The 26,858-nt window shown below is 56.3% G+C and overlaps 1 protein-coding gene across 2 annotated transcripts in view; it reads left to right on the forward strand.

Moving 5' to 3' along the window:
* LOC127037036 (leucine-rich repeat and fibronectin type III domain-containing protein 1-like) overlaps positions 1-15,485 on the forward strand; it is a 50,231-nt gene extending 34,746 nt beyond the window's left edge. Inside the window, exons 2-4 of one of the 2 annotated variants that reach the window (XM_050928451.1) lie at positions 2,000-2,057; positions 9,522-10,930; positions 13,872-15,485. In XM_050928451.1, the coding sequence (XP_050784408.1) occupies positions 9,555-10,930; positions 13,872-14,697 (2,202 nt within the window). In that variant the 5' untranslated portion in view covers positions 2,000-2,057; positions 9,522-9,554 and the 3' untranslated portion in view covers positions 14,698-15,485. The remainder of the gene's footprint in view (positions 1-1,999; positions 2,058-9,521; positions 10,931-13,871) is intronic. The other variant, XM_050928452.1, reaches the window with a different exon arrangement.
* Positions 15,486-26,858: the final 11,373 nt, after the last annotated feature.

Consider the following 26,858-nt stretch of genomic DNA (forward strand, 5'->3'; position numbering starts at 1 on the left):
CTTTGGATGCCCTCTCCCAACGGGGAAAGCCGACCCGCCTGCCCGCCTTTCCCTGCCATGTCTCCTGCCCCACATGAGCCAAAGGGCCCTGTCACCTGGCCCCCTCGTGCCATCATTGGCATGGGTACGAGGTGAGCGTGAGACACTTCTGGATGGTCCCAATTCGCACAGGGTGCGTGAGGGAGAGGAAGGTCTGGGGAAAAAGGTCTAAGATGCCCACCAGAGGTCAAAGCATCGGGATGGAGGGGGGAAAGGAATAGGTAGACTAAAAGAGAGTTTGTGAAGTATGGTGGAAGGATGAACGGAGAGATGGTTAAATCCTGTGGATGGATGGATGGATAAAGAGATGGACGGATACTATAAATAAATGGATAGGAAGAGAGATAGGTAAATGTGCGTGAATGGAAGGTCGAGAAGAAGGCTAGAGCGGCTGATGAATGGATGGCTAGGTAAAGCCAGGGAAGAGCTGGATGAATGGAGAAAGAGAGAGGGATGGAAGGATGGAGGGATAGATCGAGATGGTTAAGTATTGAGGATGGATGGAAGGATGATGAAGCGATGGACTAATGCGTGTACGGGTAGGTAGAGCAATGGATAACTAGTGGACAGGGCGAATGAGGGGCCTGGCCAGATTTGTGGTGTGAGCGTGGCCTGAGATGGGCCCAGGTTGCACAGGACGAGCCCAGGGCAGCTGTGCTGTGCTTGTGAGGGCTTTGCAGGACCTGGATGGCGTTGCAGGACCTGGGGTCAACCCAGCATAGGTGTTGGACAGAGATGGATGGAAAGCTGGAGAGATACCAGGGATGGAAGGTGAGGTAGAAAGAGAGATGAACGGATGGATGGATAGGTCGAGAGGTGGATAAATAGGTGGGTAGGAGGAGAGAGAGGTAGGAGGATAGGATGGATGGATGGATGGAGAGAGACTGGGGAGGGATGGATGGAAGGGTGGATATAAGGATAAAGAGATGGCTGGCTGGCTAGCTAGAGCAATAGAGAACTATTGTGGCTGGTTGGAGGCAGATGCCTGCACAGACAGAAGAATGGAGAGATACTGGGGATGGCTGGATCCCCTGGCTGGATGTGTAGAAGGAGAGATTCGAGGACAGACAATGTCTACAAGCACTGGAAGGGTGAAAATGACACACCCACCATCATAAGCTGCCTCAGCAGGTTAGACCTGAGCCTTCCAGGGCGCAGTGTTCCAGCCGTCACTGCTTGGGCTAAGGGAGGGACTCCTCCAGCCGCTTGCGGCAGTAGGCTCTTATCTGCTGCAGACCAACCCAAGAGCACACACGCAACCCCCACTGAAGAAAGGGCTCCAGAAACAGCAGATGGGGAAGGAGGTCTCGAGAATGTGACGATGGGGTGTGAGCGGGCCCAGAGAAACGTGGGTTTTTCTTGCTGTTGCTTGTAGTCCGTGTCACGGTAGCACCAAGGGGCCTGAGCCCGGGGTCAGGGCCCGTTGTTCAAGGCTCTGTCCTAACGCACAGCTGAGGGGTGGGCATGATTCTTCCTGATGGGAGAGGCAGGCACGGGGAAAACATGGTCGGTCTCTGGAGCTGACCCTGAAGATGGGCAGAATAAGATCTCCCAGGGACCAAAAGGGGCAGGGGCAGAAGGGGCCCAGCAGGGTCCCCAGGAAGAAAGGACTGGAGATCAGGTTAGCACCCAGGTGCCCCAGTCATGGCCCAGGCTCCCATTGTGCCAGGTGCTGTATATTTTCTTTTGCTGTTAGGTGTATTACGGTAGTGCTGAGGCACCCGAGTCGTGGCCCAGGCCCCCAAGACGCTAGGTGCTGTACGCTTGTGGCTGTTAGGTGTATTACAGTAGTACCGAGGTGTGGCACTGGGTGCTGTAAGCCACTATGCTGTGGGGTGGGCCGGGCCACCTCGCCCTCAGGCCCCGCCCACCTCTGCATGCCCCTCGCCCCTGGGTTTGGGGAGGGTGATGATGGGGGCAGGCAGGATGGCTGCTGACATCTCTCTCATTCTCTCCCCAGGCAGTGGCGGCGGAGGCCTGCATGCCCGGCGGGAGGCGGGATGAATTCCTGAGGAGAGGTAATTGCCAACGTGCCATGTGCTGGGTGGGGGCAGGGCAAGGGAGGGGCATAGCCAGATTTGGGGTGTGAGCGTGGCCTGAGATGGGCCCGGGTTGCACAGGGTGAGCCCAGGGCATTGCAGGGCCTGGCGCAGGCCGGGAGCAAGTGTGGCATGGGCCTCACAGGCTCTGTGCTTGCCAGGCAGAAGGAGCATTCGGCGCGATGACCAGAGAGGAGAAGCGCTGAGCAAGCGCAGACCCGCCACCATGCCGAGAAGGCAGGTTAAGAGTCAGCAGTGTGCCCTTGTTGCCAAGAAGTCCAACGGCATTTTGGGCTGCATTAGTAGGAGCATTGCCAGCAGATCGAGGGAAGTGATTATTCCCCTCTATTCGGCACTGGTAAGGCCTCATCTGGACTATTGGATCCAGTTTTGGGCCCCACACTGCAGAAGGATGTGGAAAAATTGGAGAGAGTCCAGCGGAGGGCAACGAAAAATGATTAGGGGGCTGGAGCACATGACTTATGAGGAGAGGCTGAGGGAACTGGGATTGTTTAGTCTGCAGACGAGAAGAATGAGGGAGGATTTGATAGCTGCTTTCAACTACCTGAAGGGGGGTTCCAAAGAGGATGGTGCTCGGCTGTTCTCAGTGGTGGCAGATGACAGAACAAGGAGCAATGGTCTCAAGTTGCAGTGGGGGAGGTCTAGGTTGGATATTAGGAAACACTATTTCACTAGGAGGGTGGTGAGGCACTGGAATGGGTTCCCTAGGGAGGTGGTGGAATCTCCTTCCTTAGAGGTGTTTAAGGTCAGGCTTGACAAAGCCCTGGCTGGGATGATTTAATTGGGGGTTGGTCCTGCTTTGAGCAGGGGGTTGGACTAGATACCTCCTGAGGTCCCTTCCAACCCTGATCTTCTATGATTCTATAGTTGAACGCTGGGCACGTCCTGATGAGCTTGTATAGGGCACGATCGCGCTGGGAGCCGCCCGGACGCCTCTCTGAGAAATGTGCTGCATCACTGCTAGGCTAGACTCTGGGGTGACCCACTGGCAAGTGTGTGTGATAGCTGCACAGAAGAGGGTCAGGGACGGCCCTCCCTTGGAAGCATTAACTCAAGCCATAGCCACTCATGCTGTTAGCCCTGGAGGACCCCAGTTCAGTCCTTGGGGTGCCAGCCACAGTGGTGGGCATCTAGCCAATACTTTACAACATTGTCCTCATTGATTATTGGAATCAGAAGATTCTATGTTTGACTCCTGGTTGTCTGGCCAAATCTGTCACCCAGGGTTTTTAGAACCCAGAGTTGCAGGCATGGACCAGGGCCCTATTGTACCAGGAGCTGTGCCTTTTTATTACTATTAAGTATAGTATGGTAATACCTAGGCACTCCAGTCATGGACCCGGCCTCCATGGTACTACATGCTGTACATTTTTGTTACTATTAGTTGTATTATGGTAGCACCTAGGAGCCCCAGGTGTGCACCAAATTCTCATGGTGCCAGGAGCTGTACATTTTTGTTGCTATTAGGCGTATTACAGTAGTACCAAGGCACCCCCACTCCTGGGCCAGGGCGCCAGGTGCTGCACAGACACAGAACACAAAGCCGGTCCCTGCCCCAGAGAGCTGCCTGTCTAAGCCAATGAGACAGCTCAAGGGCCCTGTCTTGGAACGGAGGAGGGTGGCAGGTTTGTTGTGTGAACCCTCTGCCCCCTGGCTGATCAGTGCCATGTTAACCAGCCTGATGGCCCGTTGAAGGGGTCTGCGGCGGGAAATGCCAACAGGAAATGAAGCAATGTCAGAGAGAAGGCACCAAGGATAACCCACTTCCCAGGCCCTAGAACAGTTAGGTGGTGGCTGCCTATCTGGCTGTGTCCCAGCTGGCATGGGTGACTCCTCCTCAGGCTGGCAGTCCAGGTTCCAAGAGGATCCAAACGCTGCACTGGCAGCAAACTGCAACAGACCCTTGCTTGTCTATAGGGGAAACTAATCCAAATGAACTCTTAAAGTAGATTAGTTAAACCATATTACACCCCTGTGTGGACGCTCTGATTCAGAGTTAAAGAGGCCTTAAATCTGTTTAGCTTTATTCGATTCCAAAGCCACTCCCCAGGGAGGAGCCTTTTATGCCATCATGGAGAACCCCCTCCCCCGAGAATGATGTCTGCGTTATAGGTGCTATGACACACAGTCTGCTTCCATCCATCATGGGACAGCGCCCCCTCCCTCCTCTGCCTCGTTACTCCACTTGTTGGTATTTTACGGGATTGCATTATCGTGCTTACAAGATTAGTGCCAGTGCCGCTGCGAGGAGCTGCTAGCTCCCACTTCCAGCTCGTTAAGCCTTATGAAAAATTAATTGTCCTATCTCTGGGGCTCAGGGCTGCAGACAGCTGTACGGGCTGAGGAGGGGGCGCACCTCAGGAAAGAGACGCAAACCCCACTCTGTCTATGGAAGGGTCGGGAAGCCAGACTGGGTAGAGCAGGGGGTGTTGGGAGTCAGGAGACCTGGGTTCTGTTCCTAACTATAGCCCCTGAGAACAGCGGGTGAGGAGGAGAGTGCTTCTGTCCCAGCTCCTCCATAAACAGAGGCGTCAGTGCGGCAGACTGTGAACATGGGCCGGCTAAGATGTGTGTCTAAAGAAGCACCCATGGGTGCAGCGTGGCGGCTGTGTCCCTGCTGTGCCATCCACCGGCTAGCCGAGCGGCGGCTGGCAGGACACAGCTACCCCAGTCTGGGAAGTGTCTGCGGGGCTAGCAGGGGATCTGGCTGGACCCCAGTAGAGGCACTGCCCCTCAGCACTGCCGGGCCCAGGCCAGGGTTATGCCAGCAGAAAGGCATGGATGGCTCTTGTTTGACACTCAGACCTGCCCGCCAGAATACAAGTCCTGCCAGCACTGCATTTGTAACCCCCCCACCACAATAGCAGCAAACAATGCTCTCTTCAACTCATACCCCCCCACCACAATAAAACCCCCTTTAATGCTCTTTCGGTATCTACCTCCCACACACACACATAATGGGGCAGTGTGCTGGGGTAGCCAGCCAGGAACAATCAGCCCAGTCTGTGCCATAATTTGCTGCCTGCCAGCCTGAGAGCCAGGACTAACTGGGGTTTCAGCCAGCCTGAGAAATGCCTGGGACTCATCAAAGGGAGGAGAATGCAGGGTGGGGGGGGAAGGAACTATGGGGAAGGGAGTAAGTGGTGCTGGTCTGGGGGAAGGGCTGCTGGGAGTCAGGGCTCTGCCCCGGCATGGCCAGGCTGAATAGGAGCCCCTCTGCGCGTGGGAAGTGGGTGAAGAGAAAGCTGAGCAGGCTGGATGAACGACTGTTTGTTTGCCTGGCCTGTTGCCCTGGGAGGGGATTGCACGCCAAGAGGAAGACCAAACACCTGGGGGAGGGGAAACTGAGGCAGGGCATGCCTGCACCGCCAGGCTTGGCCAGCAGTGGGTGCTCCATGGCAGCTGAGCCTGTGATCCCCCCGCCATAGTAAAAGCCCCAGCAATGCCCTCTGTAGCTCCTATCTTCCTCCATGATAAGGTGCTGGGAGGGGGCACTTGGGTTAGTGGGGGGAGGGTCTGGCTCCCAGCCATGGGGAGGGGCTGTGACTGACCAGCTGTGCTTAGCAGGGCAGTGACTGTAGCCTGTTCCCCCGCCCTCCATTTCTCTCTCTTTCACTCCATTTCTCTCTCTTCCCCTCCATTTCTCTCTCACTCGGTGTAATTGATTCTCTTCTCCTTGGGGAGAGCAAGAGAGATAAAGGCTCAGAGCCGGCCGCTGACTTCGATCCACATCTGCCTGGCAACAGCAGTGGTTGTTTTTGTCCGCACACAGGAGCAGTGTTCTAGGGTTCAGATCGCGGGCGGGCTGGGAGTCAGGACTCCTGGGTTCTATCCCTGGCTCTGGGAGGGGCGTGGGGTCTGGTGGATTAGAGCTGGTGAGGGGACTTGGAGCCAGGACTCCTGGGTTTTGGTGTGGGGTTTGGTGGGTTAGAATGGGGGGAAGCGGGAGGGCTGGAAACCAGGACTCCTGGATTCTATCCCTGGCTCTGGGAGGAATGTGGCATCTGGTGGGTTAGATCTGGGGGAGGGCTGGGAACCAAGACTCCCGGGGTCTGGTGGGTTAGAGCTGGAGGGGGCTGGGAACCAGGACTCCTGGGTTCTATCCCTGGCTCTGGGAGGAATGTGGCATCTGGTGGGTTAGATCTGGGGGAGGGCTGGGAACCAAGACTCCTGGGGTCTGGTGGGTTAGAGCTGGAGGGGGCTGGGAACCAGGACTCCTGGGTTCTATCCCTGGCTCCAGGAGGGGCTTGGGGTCTGGTGGGTTAGAACTGGCGGGGGGAGGGGCTGGGAGCCAGGACTCCTGGGTTCTATCCCTTGCTCTGGGAGGGGCATGGGTTAGAGTTGGGGAGCTGGAAACTGGGACTCCTGGGTTCTATCCCTGGCTCCGGGAGGGGAGTGGCGTGTAGAGGTTTGAGCCAAGCCAACTGGCTATCAGAACTCCTGGGTTGCATTCTGGTCTTTCCTGAAACCGGTCCACATTAAGCAGCTGCTGAAGAGCTTTCCTGGAGCTGGGCTGGGCAGCTGCATTTGAGCGGCAGGATGGCGCCGGGCTTAGGGCGCTAGCATCTCAGCTCTTCCACAGATGAGTCTCCTTGAGCAGCTGCTCTGTGCCTCAGTTTCCCCATCGGTACAATGAGGATCCTGTGGGGTTGGGGTAGTGTGAATAAATACACTGCAGCCTGGGAGATGCTCAGAAACTGCAATGTTGAGGAGCAGGGAATGGAATATGGGGCCTTTCCCCTCTAGGAGGCACCAGCTCTGAGCCTGGGTGGCCAGTGGGGGCCAGGGCCAGGTTGGAGTCGTCTCCGTCTCCTGGGCCCGGTTCAGAGCCGTCACACTCGGCTGCTCCGGATAAAAGTCTCATCTCAGCTGTCAGCTGCGATCCCATCACCAGTCTGCCTGCCGGGGGTGCAGGCTGACAGCACAGCGCAGGGCCGCGGCTAGACACTTCGGGGTGGGGTGGGGAATACAGGTGGGTCAAAGCCGCCCTCCACCCCATGGAGATAGGATGAGGGGCTAGCCAGGTGCCTGAGTGCGGCTGCTTCTCATTGCCCCGAGGGTTTGCATCAGCCCCTGATGCTCCTGCTGGGCGCCTGAAAGTCACTGGAGAAAGATTGTGTGGGTGCATTGGGATGTTTTTTGGGGAGATCTCCCAGGGCGAGGGTGTGTGCTTGGCTACAGAAGAAGGGTAAGTGGCAGATGGGGGACAATCTGTCCCCCACATGTGGGCTTGCGCTGGAGCAGGAGCAGGAGCAGCTTTTTCATCCTTGGCAGCATGAGCTGTTCTAACTCTGGCTATTCTTCATATCCGAGCCCTGCGCAATCCCTGACTCCTGCCCTGGGTGGGATTCATGTGGCTGTGAGTTCCACAGGCCAATGGCGTGGCATGTGGAAAGGAACTGGCTTGGAATTTGTCCTCTTTCTGCCCAACATCTCTTCGCCCTTGGGTGACGAGACGGGGTGAGCCAAAGCTCTTCATCGCCCTTCTCCCTCCCCACCTCGTGGCTTTGTAGCCGTCTGTCCTGTCCCTTCTTATCCGTCATGTGGGAGGCGCCTCCTGCCTCAGGTGGAGTTGTTATCTACTTCAGAGAAATGTGAGCAGCGATGTGACGGGAACATTGTACTTGCCCGGAGAACCAACAGTCCTTCCCCGCTCCGATAGCCTTGTGAAAAATAGGGGAAACTGAGTCACACATCGACTTCATAAAAATATGACAGAAAATTCCCACTTTGTCACAGTCCATTGCCCCAGAATCGGGGGGTGAGGGTCACTCTCTGAAGCAGCTTGGTGGGAGGAATCAAGTCACACCTATGGCTGAAGAGCACAGTGGGGAAACTGAGGCACTGTGTGTGGGCCACAAGGAACCTGGTATTTAAGGATCTGAAGGTTTCCCAGTTTTTCCTATTTGAGGGTTTTCTGAAAAGGTGGGGAGGGGAGTTTTTGTTTTTTTTAAGGGCGTCTTCACCTCTGGTCATGGACTGGTCTCAAGGTAATTCTGTTATTAGATAGATGACAGTGGTGCGTAGAGGGCCTGACCAAGACTGGAGGGGTCCCTGTTTGTTCTGGGCACTGGCGGGGGGTGGGGTGAGAGGTTGCATTTGTAACAAAGATCAGCAAATGTCTGTGCCAACGGTAAATTGGGGGGAACGTGGACCCTGAAAGGTACAACCCACAGGCCGTGATTAGAAATGGAATTTCGCCCACTGTATAGAACGATTGATGCCCTGGGACAGGGTATTAGATCAGGTCAAACTACATTCTCACAGTAGGTCAAACTACACTCTCACAGCAGGCTTTTCTGACTTTCAAATCTGTGAAAAGGGGAGGGATCGGAGGGGCTGATTTTTTAAAAGAATGTTATACTGAGGGGGAAGTGACTCAGAAATGTTTCCTTTTTTTCCCCCTGTTTCTGAAGATAGAAATTTTCCAAAAATGATTTTTTTTAATCAAGTGATGGGATATTCTCCCCCTCTCACCAATAAAAAAAAAGTGTCTTTGTTTCTTTTTTGGTTTTAAATCCCTTGTTTGAAAATGTCTCGTTTTGGAAAATGACAAACCATGCAAAATTAAACAAACAAAAAAAATCCCAGCAAACCACAAACAACTGTCTAATAAAACAAAACAAAGCAAATGTCCAGGTGAGGGGAGGGGAAATGAGGAGGGTTTTTATGTGGGGAGAAATGGAAAATCCCAAACAAATCAAGTGTGAGGAAGCGACCCAATGGGTGTTGACCGTGTTGTCGCCGCTCATGATTTTATCCCAAGCCTGGTGTTTTTCCTTCAATCACCAGCTCCTAGAGCCACGAGATCCTGTAAGGATTTAAGCTTTCATTTAAAAATAAGTTGGTGGTGGCCGAGAAAAACTTGGCAACGGGACCCCAACGTCTCAAAAACCAGGAGGCGACTGAAAAACAGAATCTGCTGCGAAGCTTAGCTTTGTGTAAACCCTCATGATTTTCAAGCAAGATCTCACAATTTTTCTAGAGGCATGACTCATGGTTTTCCACCCCTGGTGATGCTGGGATGGGGCCAGCCAGGCTGTATTCCTTGGGCGCCACTTATTAAAAAAAACACAATATCCCAGAGGGGTCCGTCGGTCACAGGAATCAAGCTGCAGGTCTCACAGCTCCACAAGCTTGGGGGGCACTTGGACAGGACCTCTGCCAGCTGAGCTTTAGAATCCAGGGTGAAGCACAGGGGCTGTTTTATACAAAGATCCTTTGCTCGGCAGTGAGATGCAGCTATCTCTGGGGTGGGACACAGAGGCTGTTTATACATCCAGCGCTGAGACACAGCTGCCTCTAGGGAACGGACTGCCGCCGCCTGAATACTCAGATGGGCCAGTAGAAGGGGACAGCGCTTGGGAAGCAATTTGCCACTGTAGGTTTGTCGCCACTGATTTTTGTGCCTCTTGCCTGCAGAGCCCGGGCTGGGAGGAAGCGAGGGCCAGTACCATGGAAAAACTCCTCCTGCCCCTTTTGATGCTTGGCACCATGGCGAAGGGTCAGCACTGCCCTGGCCGCTGCATCTGCCAGAACATCTCGCCCACCCTGACCATGCTGTGCGCCAAGACGGGGCTGCTTTTCGTGCCGCCATCCATCGACCGGCGCACGGTGGAGCTGCGGCTGACGGACAACTTCATCACCATCATCCGGCGCAAGGACTTCTCCAACATGACCAACCTGGTGCACCTGACCCTCTCCCGCAACACCATTAGCCAGGTAATGCCCTACGCCTTCGCCGACCTGCGTGCCTTGCGCGCCTTGCATATGAACAGCAACCGGCTGGCCTCCCTCCGCAACGAACATTTCAAAGGCCTGGGCAACCTCCGGCACCTCATCCTGGGCAACAACCAGATCAGCAACATCCAGCCGGCCTCCTTCGACGAGTTCCTGGCCACCGTGGAGGACCTGGATTTGTCCTACAACAACCTGGAGACGCTGCCGTGGGAGGCCATCGGGCAGATGGTCAGTCTGAACACCCTGACCCTAGATCATAATCTCATCGACCACATCGCCGAGGGCACCTTCTCCCAGCTCCACAAGCTGGTGCGTTTGGACATGACCTCCAACCGGTTGCAGAAGCTGCCCCCGGACAACCTCTTCCTCCGGGCTCAGGTGCTGGCTAACGTCCGGGGCTCCCACCCATCCACCTTGACCATCAGCTTCGGAGGCAACCCCTTGCATTGCAACTGCGAGCTGCTCTGGCTTCGGCGCTTGACGCGGGAGGACGACCTGGAGACCTGCGCCTCTCCCGAGCACCTGATGGATAAGTACTTCTGGTCCATCTCCGAGGAGGAGTTCATCTGCGAGCCGCCCCTCATCACGCGCCAGTACTCCACCAAGGCCTTCATCATGGAGGGCCAGGGAGTCAGCCTCAAGTGCAAGGCGGTGGGAGACCCTGACCCCTCCATCCACTGGATCGCACCCGACGGCAAGCTGATCCACAACACCACGCGCGCCACGGTCTACGACAACGGCACGCTGGAGGTGCACATCACCACGCTCAAGGACAACGGGGTCTTTACCTGCATCGCCTCCAACGCCGCCGGCGAGGCCACGGCCCCCGTGGAGGTCTGCATCGTGCCGCTGCCGCTGCTGGTTAACAACACGGGCCACATGAAGGAGCCCGACCCCGGCTCGTCCGACATCACCACCTCCACCAAGTCGGGTGCCAACGACACCAAGAACCACCTGGAAAAGAAGATTGTGGCGGCCGAGCTGACCTCCACCTCGGTGGTGATCCACTGGCCATCGGAGCGGCACATTCCTGGCATTCGCATGTACCAGATTCAGTATAACAGCTCCCTGGACGACTCACTGGTGTACAGGTGAGGGCTGGGCTGGCGGATGGGGTCCACGGGTCATCAGCAGGGCTGGAACCAGGGGCATTAGAAGCAGGTGCTAAAGAAGAACCACTGGTGGCAGTAGCAGGTTGTTATCCTCTTACTAGCACCCCCAGCTAGTATGCACCACTGAACGAGTGGGTGATGCACTGGGTGTAACTGGCCTCTCTTGTCCACGGGTAGCCCCACTGACCTCAGTGCAGCCAGAGGCAGAGGAAGGATAGGAGAGGGGCCGGATACGGAGAGACTCTGCTCACTAGCTCCCATCTGCACTGCCCTGTGTCAACACCAGGGGGTCTCCCTCAGTTCTGCCCTTGGGGAAATGCCGTGGAAAGCAGGGGAAGCGTCACTGGCTGGAAATTTCCGTGGGCAGGAGACGGGGGGAGGGAGCTGTGGCTCACCACAATTCCGAGGGAACCCGGGCCAGGAGCAGCAATGCTGCAGGCAGGGTGGGGGGCAGGACAGAAGGCTTTGTGCTCCAGTTATCTGGCTCTGTATGATTAGATTTCTCAGAGTGACAGGTTCAAATCCCACCACTGCTGGCTCAATTTCCACAGCTTACAAGGTGCTAAAGGTCTGGCCCAGCTTTGCTTCAGATCCAGACCCCTCTGCCCAAGATTCCCCCTTCCGTGTGCACCAGTTGGCTGTCGCCCTCCACCCCAGAGGTGGCTGCATTCCAGTGGCATGATCCCAGCTAGCTTTGAGGTGAATGGCAACCAAACCCTTTGGTTATCACCAGTAGAAAGCGTGGCCATGCACCTGGTATCTGTTTCAGGGGATGGAGGGGTTTCCAGTCCAGCAGGCTGCACATATCCAGGCCCTGTGACTCCACTCCTGGGTGCGATTAGCAACGGCTGGGTCAGCAGGGTGTGGGAGCATGGTGGGGGGCATAGGGTGGGAGTTGATGGAGGGGATTTACAAAGGGTTAATGGCTTTCTCTGCATCCTTTGAAAACAGGGACAGTAGAGTGCGTGTGTGTGTGTGTGTGTGTGTGTGTGTGTGCAGGGCTGGCTCCAGGGCTGGCTCCAGGCACCAGCATTCCAAGCGGGTGCTTGGGGCAGCAATCTGCAAGGGGTGGCAGTCCCTGTTGTTTTGCCCCCAAGCAGCGTGCCAAATTGCCGCCGCAGGCAGGTGGTGGGGAGGGCAGTCCCTGCGCCCTTGGGGCGGCAGGCCCGTTTCCACGGCGGTGGCAGTTCGGCATCAGCTTCTATGTTTAGCTGTCCAGGGCAGCGAAAACTGTAGAGCCGGCCCAGTGTGTGTGTGAGATAAGCCATTACCCTGTGTGTGTGTGAGCTCCCCAGTGTGTGTGTGCGTGCGGGTGAGCAACTACTGTGCGCACACATGTGTTGTGACACTCTTGTGTGTGTGACATTACTCTTTGTGCATAGGTAAGTACAGGAGTTGCTCCCTCTGCTGCTGAGATGCAGCCACCTCTGGGGCGGAATGTCACAGCTGTTTATACAGGGAGCGCTCACCCAGTGTTGAGATGCAGTCACTTCTGGGACGGGGCGTCACAGCTGTTTATACAGGGAGCGCTCACCCAGTGTTGAGATGCAGTCACTTCTGGGACTGGGCGTCACAGCTGTTTATACAGGGAGCGCTCACCCAGTGTTGAGATGCAGTCACTTCTGGGATGGGGCGTCACAGCTGTTTATACAGGGAGCACTCACCCAGTGCTGAGGTGCAGCCACCTCTGGGGCGGGGCATCACAGCTGTTTACACAGGGAGCGCTCACCCACTGCTGAGGTGCAGCCACCTCTGGGGCAGGGCATCACAGCTGTTTACGCAGGAAGCGCTCACCCAGTGCTGAGGTGCAGCCACCTCTGGGATGGAGCACAGGGTGCTCAGCAGTGAGAGGCAGCTCCCTCTAGGGTGAGGTGTGGGGGCTGTCATGGACCAGAAGTAGCTGTACAAATAACTGATTGTTTGGTTCGCTGGCAGTTTTAAAAAAATTGGTGGTGGGGGGAGGAAAAATTGATTCCAGACCAACTGAAATTAAAATGTGTTTTGAATTTTTCAGCAAACCAAAAAAATCATGTCAGGTCAAAGAAATCAATTTCTTTCCAATGTGAGGGATTTTTATTGTATGTTTTAAATTTGACGGAAATTTCCAAGCGAAAGGTCAAAAAAGAAAAGAAACTTACGACATCTTCAGAATTATTATTACTACTTGGCTGATTTTCATGACACAAACAGATCGACGAAACTGGCCCAGATCTAGCACTTCTCTGAACCTGATTTCTTTATTCCTATTAGGTGTATTATGGTAGCACTTCAGGTCCCAGCCCATAACTAGGCCTCCCATTGTGTCAGGCGCTGTACATTTTATTGCTATTAGGTGTATTATGGTAGCACTTCAGGTCCCAGCCCATAACTAGGCCTTCCATTGTGTCAGGCGCTGTACATTTTATTGCTATTAGGTGTATTATGGTAGCATGTAGGAGCCCTAGTTGTGGACCTGGACCCTATTATGCTAGGTGCTGTACATTTTATTGTTACTAGGTGTATTACGGTAGCATTTAGGCACTCTAGTTATGGGGTTGGATCCTTGGGTCTACTGTAATACACCTAATAGGTCCTGCCCCATAAATAGAGTGCCTAGGTGTTACTGTAACACCCCTAAGAGCGATAAAATGTACAGCGCCTAGCACAGTGCGGTTCTGGCCCATAACTAGGGGTCCTGTTGTGGCAGGCGCTGTATATTTTATCACTTTTAGGGGTGTTAGCACCTGGGGCCCTTAGTTCGGGGCCAGGACCCCATGGTGTGAGGTGTTGTATGAACACAGAGCAGGAAGATGGTCCCTACCCCAGAGAGCTTTATAGGGTTAGGGGCACATCCCTGGGAGGTGCCAGGGGGCTGGGGCCTGAGTTACGGGGCAAGGGGCTATCCCAGCGATTAACCAGTGTCTTCCCCACCTCCCCCCAGGATGATCCCCCCGTCCAGCAGGGCCTTCCTGGTGAATGACCTGGCGGCGGGGCGGGCCTACGACCTGTGCGTGCTGGCCGTCTACGACGACGGGGTGACGGCGCTGACGGCCACCCGGGTGGTGGGCTGCGTCCAGTTCACCACGGAGGGGGAGACCACCCAGTGCCACGCCCTGCACACCCAGTTCCTGGGCGGCACCATGATCATCATCATCGGCGGGATCATCGTCGCCTCTGTCCTGGTCTTCATCATCATCCTCATGATCCGCTACAAGGTCCACAGCGGGCATGAGGGGCCCAAGAAAGCCAAGGTCAGCAACGTCTACTCCCAGACCAACGGCGGGCAGCCCCCAGCCGCCAAGCCCGCTGAGGACAAATACGAGACCTTCCAGGAGGCTGGGCCCACGGAGGCGGAGCCTACGGAGGCGGAGCCCAAGAAGGACACACCCACCGCCCCCGAACTGGACAAGAGAGACCCCAAGCCGGGTGCCGACCTCCAGACTGTGGCCCTGCTGTCCTCAGAGGAGGGCCCACCCGAGGGCAGCGTGACCGGCTCCTTGGGTCTCCTCCGGGAGAGCGGGCCTGGCAGCCAGCACCGGGCCACGGTGGGCAGCGTGGGCCTCTTTCCCCGGGAGCTTTCGAGGACTCACCACCACCGTCACTCCTTTGACGGGGACTATGCTCTGTTCCAGAGCCACAGCTACCCACGCCGGGCACGGACAAAAAGGCACATGTCCACGTCCCAGCTGAACGCGGAGGACTGCCCGCTGAGCCAACGCCGGGTTACCTTCAGCAGCACCGAGTGGATGCTGGAGAGCACCGTCTGAGACGGGCCCCAGGGGGCGGGCTGCAGGGGTGGCAATTTCGTCTGGCCCGCGGGGCGCAGGACTGACTCCCCCGGGGGTGTGGAGGGGATGGCTCCGGTTCACCCACCCGCCCCAGACGGGGGTCCTGCGCCGATCCCACCGACGCCGGCTCTGGTGCCTTAAGGAGCGGAGACGGAGGACAGAAATGAGAAACACCACCCGACGGATGGCGTGAAGGCAAGCATTGGGGCCAGGAGGGGACTGCCCGGCTGCAGGGAGAGGAAAGGGCGTGGGGGGGGACTACAGGATGAGTTTCGAGACCCCCCTCCACCCCATCTGCACCGGGCGGCGCGGGAAGGACGGAGCAGGACTAGTAAAGACACATGCACAGATGACACGAAATTACAAAGATCCTTTTACCTTGAGTAAATCTTTATGCATTAATAACTGTCCGGGATGGGGGATGGAGCAGAGTTTAGTTCCAAAATCAACCTATTTCCCCCTGCCCCACCCCCAAGTGTTTCTGGGAAGGGGGCGACAGGTGCCCGCTACCTGACACAGACTGCGGGGGGCCTATTTATTGTATCTGGCTGGTCTAGATCATTTTCTGTGTTCAATGTGTTCAGTATCGAAAAAGTCATCGCCCCTTTTCCCTGTTATTCCAAACTGTGCCCCACTCTAGCAAACTCCCCCTGCACCCCGGGCCCTCCCCCTCTTCATCCACCCCAGCCCCTCAGCAGTACCCCATTCCCCCATCACCCCTCCACAATCTGTCCAACCCCCAGAGCCGTCCCACACCCCCCACCATCCACCCCAGCCCCTCAGCAGTACCCCATTCCCCCCCATCCACCCACAATCTGCCCAACCCCCAGAGCCGTCCCACACCCCCCACCATCCACCCCAGCCCCTCAGCAGTACCCCATTCCCCCCCATCCACCCACAATCTGCCCAACCCCCAGAGCCGTCCCACACCCCCCAGCATCCACCCCAGCCCCTCAGCAGTACCCCATTCCCCCCCATCCACCCACAATCTGTCCAACCCCCAGAGCCGTCCCACACCCCCCACCATCCACCCCAGCCCCTCAGCAGTACCCCATTCCCCCCCCATCCACCCACAATCTGCCCAACCCCCAGAGCTGTCCCACACCCCCCAGCATCCACCCCAGCCCCTCAGCAGTACCCCATTCCCCCCCATCCACCCACAATCTGCCCAACCCCCAGAGCCGTCCCACACCCCCCACCATCCACCCCAGCCCCTCAGCAGTACCCCATTCCCCCCCATCCACCCACAATCTGTCCAACCCCCAGAGCTGTCCCACACCCCCCACCATCCACCCCAGCCCCTCAGCAGTACCCCATTCCCCCCCCATCCACCCACAATCTGCCCAACCCCCAGAGCTGTCCCACACCCCCCAGCATCCACCCCAGCCCCTCAGCAGTACCCCATTCCCCCCCCATCCACCCACAATCTGTCCAACTCCCAGAGCCGTCCCACACCCCCCACCATCCACCCCAGCCCCTCAGCAGTACCCCATTCCCCCATCACCCCTCCACAATCTGTCCAACCCCCAGAGCCGTCCCACACCCCCCAGCATCCACCCCAGCCCCTCAGCAGTACCCCATTCCCCCCCCCATCCACCCACAATCTGCCCAACCCCCAGAGCGGTCCCACATCCCCCACCATCCACCCCAGCCCCTCAGCAGTACCCCATTCCCCCCCATCCACCCACAATCTGCCCAACCCCCAGAGCTGTCCCACACCCCCCAGCATCCACCCCAGCCCCTCAGCAGTACCCCATTCCCCGCAATCCACCCACAATCTGCCCAACCCCCAGAGCCATCCCCCAGCCCCCACCATCCCTTCCAGCCCCCCAGCAGTACCCCATTTCCCCATTATCCCTCCACAATCTGCCCAACCCCCAGGGCCATCCCTCATCCCCCACCATCCCTCCCAGACCCCCAGCAGTACCCCATTCCCCATCCTTTCCCCACAACCTCCACAGCTGTACCCCATTCCTCTCTATCCACTCCAGCCTTCCCGCAGTACTCCATTCCCCCACCATCCCCCTACAATCTGCCCAACCCCCAGAGCCATCTCCCAGCCCCCCAGAATATCCCATTCCCCATCCATCCCCCCAACCCCTCCCCTGTACCCCATTTCCCATCATCCTTCCCCCATCATGACTTTTTAAAAGGAAAACGCTGTTTGAGTGTCGAACACAAGTTTTTACATTAAAAACCTGTGCCCTCTGCCCCCCGGAACCTCCTGATTTCCTCATCTGCCCCCAACCCCTCTCCCCCCTACTGTCCCCTTTTGGGGCACGGCCCCCCTTTTCAGGAGGTGATTAAAACCTTTTATGTGTGAACTGCAGTGGGGTCCGACCTGTGTCTGTCGTGTCGGGGCTGGGGGCAGATCAAGGGGGGCAGGCGCAGAGATTGAGGCAGGGAGGGGATGGGGGTGGTGCCCAGAGGGGGTGCGGGGGGGACACAGAGGGCAGAGGGAGGCCCCAGGGAGTAGGAATATGAGGGCAAATCCAGCAGCGGTGTGGGGGTGACAAGAGACCAGCTGGGATCCAGGCAGGTTGGGGAGGGGGCAATGTGAGTGCTGGGGGGTTACGGGTGGGCACTGAGGCTGGGGCTAAGGGATTATATGCAGATCATACTAATTAACAAGCCCAAGGGCCGAGCAAAGCGGGGAGGGGGGAGCCGGTTCTTTTGGACCCTGTCGGCTACATCCTTTGCTGCCCATCTCCCGACCCACCGGCTCCGCTCCCGTCCTGCCCGCCTGGTGGAGACAGGATGAGCCCACACGGGCACACCCATGAACACGGAATTAGTGGCCAGAAGGGCCCCCCAACACAGCCAGTGCCCCCGTCCCGCTCCCCACAGCGCCCCCTGCCGGGAGAGGCCAAGGTTGGAGTAGCTGCGAGCCCCCCCCCCCCCAGACAGCTCCTGCCCCACTCCCCACAGCGCCTCCTGCTGGGAGAGGCCAGGACTGGTGTAGCCTGGAGCTCCGCCCACACCCAGGGCCTGCCCTGCTCCCCACAGCGCCCTCTGCTGGGACAGACCAGAACTGGAGTAGCTGGGAGCACCCCCATAGCGAGTTCCCACCCCACTCCCCACAGCGCCTCCTGCTGGGACGGGCCAGGACTGCAGTAGCTGGGAGCTCCCCCGCAGCTGTGTGACTGGGCCCTGGTGCCGCTCGCTGGGCACAGGAAAGCAGCTGATGGCGGAAGATTGGCGGAGCCGGGGGGAGGTCGCCGCGTTGAAGGAAGGGCCAGGAAGGTGCCCCAGGCCTGCGCACCCACCCCAGAACGCAGCCTCCCCTCGGCCGGGAACGGGGCGGGGCACTGGAGACACCCTGTGAAATTACAAACAGGCTCTGTGAAGATCCAGCCAGGGAAGGGCAGAGCCAATGTACACGTGTGTGTGTGTGTGTCTGTGTCTGTGTGTCTGTGTGTACTGATTGGAGCTGTGTGTGTGTGTGTGTGTGTGTGTGTACTGATTGGAGCAGTGTGTGTGTGTGTGTGTGTGTGTGTGTGTACTGATTGGAACAGTGTGTGTGTGTGTACTGGTTGGAGCAGTGTGTGTGTGTGTGTACTGGTTGGAGGCAGTGTGATTGTGTGTGTGTGTGTATATACTGATTGGAGCAGTGTGTTTGTGTGTGTGTGTTCTGGTTGGAAGCAGTGTGTATGTGTCTGTGTGTGTACTGATTGGAGGCAGTGTGTGTGTATGTGTGCGTACTGATTGGGGATTGTGTGTATGTGTGTGTACTGATTGGGGATTGTGTGTCTGTGTATGTACTGATTGGAGGCAGTGTGTGTGTGTATGTTTGCATGTACTGATTGGAGTGGGGTGTGTATGTGTGTGTGTGTATTAGGAGTAGTGTTTGCGCGTTTGCCTGCACACACGCAGTGGGGGATGCACTGCACAGTGCTGATTGGCTCCTGTGTGTCCTGGGGGCCATGTCAGCCAGTCAGGTTCTGCCCCCCGGTCTGCCCAGCCTGTCCAGCTCTCAGCACTACTGACTCTCTCTCCTCCCCGCCCCCCAAGCTGCACGGGGCAGTGCCAGGCCGCAGAGCCCGGATGGAAGGCTGAGCGGCCGGAGCAGCTGGACGAGCAAGGCACGGGAGCTCCCCGGAGAGCCGGCTGCTTGCATTTTATGGGATGCTGAGCAGTTCACTGATGCCACTGGCAGATGCAGCAAGAAGAGCTCCTACAATGTGCATGTGAGTCAGTCTCTGATCTGGCTTTAATCTCCCTCCCCCTCTCCTGCCCCATCTTTCCCCTAACTTTGGTCCAATGCACCCAGCTAACAACCTTTCTTGCTGCAAATTCTCTCTTCCAATTGCTCATAACTTTCCCAAACGTTTTCCATCCAGGCGTGGAAAGTTTGCAGGCAATCAGCCCAGCTTCTTTTGAGCTAGTCTAAAGAAAGACCTGACCAAAAAAATAAATAAACAAACACCCACACTCTCCCTGGAAAGCTTCCCTGGGTTCACTCAGAAGCGGCTGAGGACAAATGTCAAACTTGTCTTGTCTGGTAGATCTCACTGGGAAAATTAAAAAGCAAGCCCAGCTTGGTAAGATATTTAGGTCACAAGATCCCAGCTTCTGGTCTTTTTTGGGAGTCAACACAACCTGTTGCCACCTCTGGCATCTCAGCGTGATGCCATCCTGTTGTGATGTAACATTGTGACTTTTTTTTGGCTCTATGCACAGATGACTAATCCCTGACGAACTGGCTTTGACTGATTTCCAGGAAGTGTAATACAGGAATCAGTGGGACCCCCATCTGGTTCTTTTATACGTTTGTGGTGTCGTGGCGATTTTGGGAAAGGCAAGAAAAATTACCAATGAGAAGCCAGTAAAAGAGATCAGATGCTTCCATGCAAATAAGCTAATTAGTATGCCAATGATGCACCATAATGAGCTCATTATTGTGGTAATTAGCTTGTTGCTATGCTAATGAGGGGCTACAGTAAGCACCTTGTTGCAATTAGCTTGTTATGGTAAAGAGGCTCATTGTTATGTTAATGATTTTACATGATAATTAACTTATTATGGAAACAAGCTCGTTTATTATTATTATTATTATTATTATCATTGGCTTACCACCAATAGTCAAACCATGCTGGAAATGTATAAAATTGTCAAAAGATAATTGGCTGGCTCAGGGGGGCGGGGAATGGGATATGAGGCCTTCCCCTCTAGGGGGCGCTGGCTGGAATGGAGGGGAATCCGCACTCCTGGGTTCTATTCCCATCTCCGTGAGAAGCGTGTGATGGAGCTGGCAGGTCGGTGGGACCCTGGACTCCTGGGTTCCCCTCTGGGAAGGCGCATTGCCTGGGAGAACCGGCTCAGTACCTGATGACCCGGGGGCCCATCCATCCCTCCTGGCTGTGTGAGCAGAGATAGGGCGTAGTCGGCTTGGGGGTGCGAGCGAACACCGGCTGTGTAGAACAAGCCACATGTGGAGCTCAGAGCTGCAGCCTGATTAGGGCGAGGTGGCGAAGACATGGAGCTTAAGGGAGATTTGGAAAGGCTGGTTTTGGGGAAAGCCCGGGGGCGATACGCCAGCAGCGACACCTGACCCCCATCCAGCCACAAACTCCCAGTGCCTGGCTGGAATGCCCTGTGGTCACAGAGCTGGCACCACTGGGGTGGAGGGACACAGGCTCGGGCTTAAGAGAGTTTCCCATCGGAGCTGCTCCCTCTAACCACTGGCCCAGTGACCTGACAATCAAGGGCTGCTACAGGGGGGCCTAGTGGACAGAGCACTGCACTGGGACTCAGCAGCATCTGCTCCCAGCGCTGCCACTGGCTTGCTGGGTGCACTTCCCCTTGCCCCACTCTGTGCCTCAGTTTCCCCAGCAATAAAAGGGGGCTAACGATTCATTGTAAAGCACTATGGGTGCTCTAATAATAAGAGCCAGGGATTCTCACCATCCTCCCATGCCTTCCCACAAACACCCTCCCCACCCCATCCTCCTGCTGCTATCCCACAACGTATCACTTCTGACATCTCTGGTTACTGCGCCCCCTGCAGTGCTGTGGGAGTGTTGCCGCCACATCGTTGGTCCCAGGGAAGCAGAGAGACAAGCTGGGGGTGGGGGGGCAATGTCTCTTTCTGGCCCAGCAACTGGCAGGGAAGGAGACGAGTGTCCCGGCTTGCACAGAGCTCGTCTGCCAGGTTGGCTAGCACGCCGGAGAGTATTGTCTGCAGCAGGGGCTGCTATGTTGTGAGCTAATCAGCCAGGGGGCTGGGGCTGGACCAGGCTCAGATAATCCAAGGATCGGGGTCCGGTAACCCACCCGCCCCACGGAGTCACAAAAAGATCCCGGCTGGCATTCCCCATCAAATGCTTCCCCACGGTGATCTGGCCTGATGGGAGAAGGGACCCCAGCAGCCAGGTGAGGGAAGACAGGAGTGGAGACCTGGCTTTCCTTGGCCCAAAGCCCAGCTCCCAATGGGGTTGTGATCTTGGCCGAACGAGCAGGGCCACCGAGATCGAGTTCAGGCCCCGGTGAAAATTTTTTTCGGGCTGCCCAGCAAGGGCAGAGCGGCTGAACAGGGCCGATGAAGCCGGGGAAGCCAGGCCCCGCTAATTTGTACTGGCTTTACCCCCTCTCTTATCGGCCCTGCGCACGAGGCCCAGTGGCCGGAGGTTCAACCCAGTCTGACCAATGAGGGTGAGTAACCGATGGATCCCGCATCTTGAGCCCATCAAATCACGATGGGAGGAGGCTTTGGCCCTGCACCGGGGCTCTGGGATCAGCACAGCGGGAACAGGGGCCGGGGAATTCTTGGGCCCAGGTTCCCAAGGAAATCAGACAAGGCGATGCAATGGTGCCTCCTGGCCCCAAAGGCGGATTGCTACCGGCGGCGCTCCAAGGCCCCGGCAGGCCAGGAATCATACAGCCGTCAGACTGGGGCCGGCTGTACCCGGGGAAAGGGACCTTAGCTAGTGTGGACACTTTTATCAGGGCCTAGCTGGGGGCAGCCAAGGGCGGGGGGGGGGCGGGAGAATGAGCAGGACAGTCGGCACCAGGCATCAGGAAGCCTGGGTCCTATCCCCTGCACTGGGAGAGCAGGAGAGGGGAGTAGGGTCTAGTGGTTAGAGTGGGGGGGCTGGGAGCCAGAACTCCTGGGTTCTCTCCCCAGCTCTGGGAGGGGAGTGGGGTCTAGTGGTTAGAGCGGGGGGGCTGGGAGCCAGGACTCCTGAGTTCACTCTCCAGCTCTGGGAGGAGAGTGGGGTCTAGTGGTTAGAGCAGGGGAGGCTGGGAGCCAGTACTCCTGGGTTCTATGCCCAGCTCAGGGAGGGGGGGGTCTAGTGGTTAGAGCAGGGGGGGTGGGAAATCTGAGGTCCGTATGTAGGGACCTGGGAGGAGGTGGCTGGCCTATGTTGGCTGTGGGAGTTTCTCCCAGAAGAGGGGCTTCGGGGCAGCCCCCCAGCAATCTCTGGTGCTGTGTTGGGCTGTGGTCTCTGAGCTCTGGGGTCTCTCCCTCCATGCCCCCAGCGGGTGTGGGGGGGGCAGCCCCCCCCCCCTTTCCGGTTCTCTGTCACGCTCCATCTTTCAGCGCTGCGGCTCCAGAGCTGTTTCCATGGCAGCAGCAGCCATCTGGGTTGGGGTGTTTGAGGATGGTTCTTCCTCCTGTCTCCCCTTCGCCCCTAACTGCTGCGTCGACTGCCAACACCCCCCCTCCCCACATGAGCCTGGCTGTGGGGGTTGGAGAGCAGCCCAGCCCCACGTCCCAAGGCTGGACAGGCCATGGGCCCCAGCGCTATCCCCGGCTGCATCCCAGCAGCTCTGCCCCCCTTGCTCCCCTTTGCTAGGAAATCTGCCCCCCCCCGCCTCTCAGGGGCTTGAGACACCGGCTGGGGGGGGAGTCACCACGAGGAAGCCGGCCGGCCCCAATCTGAGCTGTGCTTGGGCCCCTCTAGAGGGGGTGGGACTGGCCCGCTGAAAACACATCCTCCCCCCAAGCACAGGAGACCTCAGTAACCAATGGGGAGCTGGCGTAAGGGTCCTGCTCCCAGTCCCTGGTGTATGGGGTGCATCGGGGGTGAGGCCAGAGCCCACTGTTCTGCAGCTGTTCTCTGCCCCCCAGGGCCCATAGGGGGCGGAGGGCGAGTGAGAACAGCCCTAGGGACGCAGTGGAGGTGCCATCACCTGGCATCTTAGCACGGATCGCAGTCAGCTCTTTCTAAAAGACTGGCCGTCGCACACCTGCCAGATGGCTGCCGGGGTGGCCGGGCAGGATTCTCTGGCTCAGGTGAGGCCAGCAGGTCAGGGCTGGAGGATCTCGATGGCGGGGATCACAGGTGGCCTGAGGAACTCTTCCTATGGGATTCTGGCCAAAGGCGGGCTGAGTCCATTCCCAGCTCTGCCACTGCCCTGCTGGGTGACCTTGGGCAGCTCACCTGGCCGCTCCGTGCCTCAGTTTCCCCATCTGTCCCGGGGGGGATGGTGTCTTGACACTGCTCAGAAGTGCTGGGGATGATGATTATGAGGGGGGAACGTATCTTGTGGCTGACGGAACTGGGATGCTGCCTCCTCTCTCTCTCGTCCCAGCTCCCCTTCGCTCTTTCCACCGCCCGCCCCGTCCCCTGTGCACCCTGAGTCAATCAAGATCTTATGGAGCGCGGAAGGGGAGGAGGGGTGCCGAACAATAATATAACAAGCGGTGCCCTTTGAAATCGCGCTGGGCCCTTCTTTCTTGTGGGATTAATTTGTTGGGCTTCTTAATCATCTTTGCCGGTGTTTCTGGAATCGGCCGCTCTGAATCAGTTGGGAGACGGGCCTGGGGGCAGAAATAATGAATGAGGGAGGGTTTGTGGGGGAGGTTTCTTGCTTCTATTTTTAAAGGAAATTAGTTCGGATGCATTGGAGCAGTGGGGATGGGGGCTGGGAGCCAGGACTCCTAGGTTCCGTTCCTGGCTTTGAGCAGGTAAGAGGGTTTAGTGGTTAGAGCAGGGGGGTCAGGACTCCTGGGTTCTGTTCCTGGCTCTGGGCTGGTAAGAGGGTTTAGTGGTTAGAGCAGGATGGGACCTGGGGAATCAAGACGCATGCTTTCTACTCCTGGCTCTGGGAAGGGAGTGGGGGCTATTGGTTAGAGCAGGGAGTCAGGACTCCTGGGTTCTATCTCACTTACAACACAGGATGTCGAATTCACTCCCTTTGCAGGGTCAGCGCCAGGTAGCTGAGGCTTGGATTCCCCCAGGCGTTACTTGGGATGACCCCAGGAGAGGCTGGTGTGAGTGTTGCAGTGGAGAGGGGCCAGAACCAGGCTGGGATGAAGAGCAAGGGGCTTTCATGGAGGATGCCCATCACATGTGGACTCTGTGGGCCTGCCAAGGTTAGAACCAGGAGTCTTGAGTCCCAGCCCCTCTCCTCTCCATAACCCACAAGACTCCACTCCCCTTCCAGGGCCAGGAATAGAACCCAGCAATCCTGATTCCCAGCACCACCTGCTGCTCTAACTACTGGACCCCACTGCCCTCTCAGTGCCCAGGAGAGAAGTTCAGGACTCCTGGGTTCTCTCCAGTGGCATAACCAGGTGGAAGGGAGCGAAGGAAAAAAAGGCACCACCCGCTGCGGCACTTTTACTGATGGGGCGGTGCTCCAGGTCTTTGGCGGCACTTCGGTGGAGGGACCTTCACTCGCTTCGGGTGCTCCAGGTCTTCGACGGCACTGAAGCTTCATCGTCGAAAACCCGGAGCGCTGCCCCATCAGTAAAAGCGCCACAGCGGGTGACGCCTTTTTTTTTTCGCTCTCCCTCTTCCCTCCACCTGGCTACACCACTGGAGAGAACCCAGGAGTCCTGACACCCACCCAGCCTTCTGAAACCTCAAAATCCCTGCAACTGTCCATTTGTCTCTGGGTCCCTGCCAGCAGTCGCTCGCATCTCCCCCATTTTCCTCTCCCAGCTCTGCAGTGCCCAGCCCTGCTGCTCTCTGCTCAATTTCCGCAGCAGTTGCAGGGATCGGCCAGGACAGGAGGGTTCACACTGCACCAGGTCCAGTCCCGCTCCCTTCTCTCTGCCTCTCCTTTGCAGAGAGGGTTTCTTTCTGACACGTATTTCCCAGAGCGTAAGACCCGGCAGCTAATATCTGTGTCTCTCCTTGGATGTGGTTTCAGCAGCGAGAGCTGGTTTCAACCCTGCGAACTGGAGACTGACACACACTCATGCGCACACACACAACTTGTAAGCACACACACACACACACACGCACACTTGTGCCAACACAAACACAGAGATGCACACACATACAACTTGTAAGTTCATCGACACACACGGATAGCCACAACTTGTAAGCCTGCGTGCACACATACACACAGATATGCACGCACGCGTTCAACTTGTCAGCACACTAACACACACACTGATATGCACACACAGACAAACAGAGATGCACGCACAATTTGTAATCACAAATACTGGTCCACATACACACAACTAGTAAGCACACACATACATAGGTGCAGACACATTCAACATGCAAGCACACCGACACCGACACACACACTGGTATCCATACACACAACTAGGATGAGTGCGTGCACACAGAAATGCATGCATGCACACACCTTGTAAGCACACCTTTGTGAGCACAAACACACAGAGATGCACACACACATACACACACACAACTTGTAAGCCCAAACACTGATACACACACGGCTATGCCCACATCTTGTGAGTACACACTGATACACAAACAGCCCCCACATTATTAGATTTGGCAGAATTTGTGGTTTATTTTTTATAATTTTGCTGATACACAGATAATATACAACTAATATCGCTGTAGAATGTCAAACTTTTTTTAGATTTGTATCACTTCAAATAGTCACAGTTGCAGAAAATTGCTGGGGGGAAGTTGGTCAGCCATTTATTTAATGACAGGAGACGCTTTATAAACACAAATTGTCAACACTGCTTGTCCAAATGTACAAAGAAAATAGCTTAACTCAACAAACTCGGCCTGTATATAACCATTCATTCGCTCGCCCGGCTGTAACAAGCCTAATGCAAAAGTAAATCACTGGATTTTGACTCCTAAATTCTCAAGCATATTTTTCTTACTGCGCCTGTTGGTAAATTTTGGTTAGTATCAATGGAAATATTTTCACTGCTTTACTGACATTTACTGAGACAAATCGAATTGTTCCAAGACCACCCGTAATATGATCACCCCTTTGCCAAGCCCTAGCTGGTTTCATGGCCTTGCAGTTTCCCATTGGAAAAGAAATGTGTGATGCAGATTAGTTTAACTATATGCCCCAGTCCTGGAACAGAGGTGGTCACAAATGGCACCTAGGCAACCCCCACTGTCAGGGATCTCAGCCCATTAAGCCCCACACCAACGCCCAGGTCCCAGCGAGCATTTTTCCCCAGGAATTGGCTCTAAATAGCTCCCCATGAAAAGAACATTGTGAAACTAACAACGTAGCGCGTCTGCAACAACTGAGAGTGGTCCGGCTGCAAACCTAACGTTCTTGCAAAATTAACAGTGCCACTTGGTGGCTCCCACTAGAACAACGTACCGGCTCTACCTATACACACACACACATTGACAACACATGCATTCAGACACTGGCCCTGCCAGCACACGCGCTGCTCCCAACACTCAGTGTTTGTGGGAGCCTAGAAACAGGTGCGTGCACAAGTGCACACACAGTATTGGCACAGGCCATTGGTGCACAGACTTACCCATATACACAATTAGTGTGTAGGCCCAAACGCTGGTGTACACACACATACACAGTTTGAGCCCCCTCAGACATTGGTGCACATTCACACACACACACACACACACACACACGTACACAGTTTGTTTCAGCCCCCCCAGACATTGGTGCACATTCTCTCTCTCTTTCTTTCTCTCTCTCTCTCTCACACATACACACACACATACGTACAGTTTGCATGAGCCCATACATTGGTGCATGCACACACACATACACAGAATTGGTGTGAGACTGTACACTGGTGCAAGCACACACGCAGAATCGGTGTGAGGCTACACTGGTGCAAGCACACACACACACACAGAATCGGTGTAAGTCTGTACACTGGTGCAGGCACACACACACACACACACACACACACACACACACACACACATAGAATCAGTATGAGCCCATACACTGGTGTATGCACACCCACAATTAGC

Source organism: Gopherus flavomarginatus, chromosome 18 (genome assembly GCF_025201925.1).
Source record: "Gopherus flavomarginatus isolate rGopFla2 chromosome 18, rGopFla2.mat.asm, whole genome shotgun sequence".
In the NCBI taxonomy this organism is placed as follows: domain Eukaryota; kingdom Metazoa; phylum Chordata; order Testudines; family Testudinidae; genus Gopherus; species Gopherus flavomarginatus.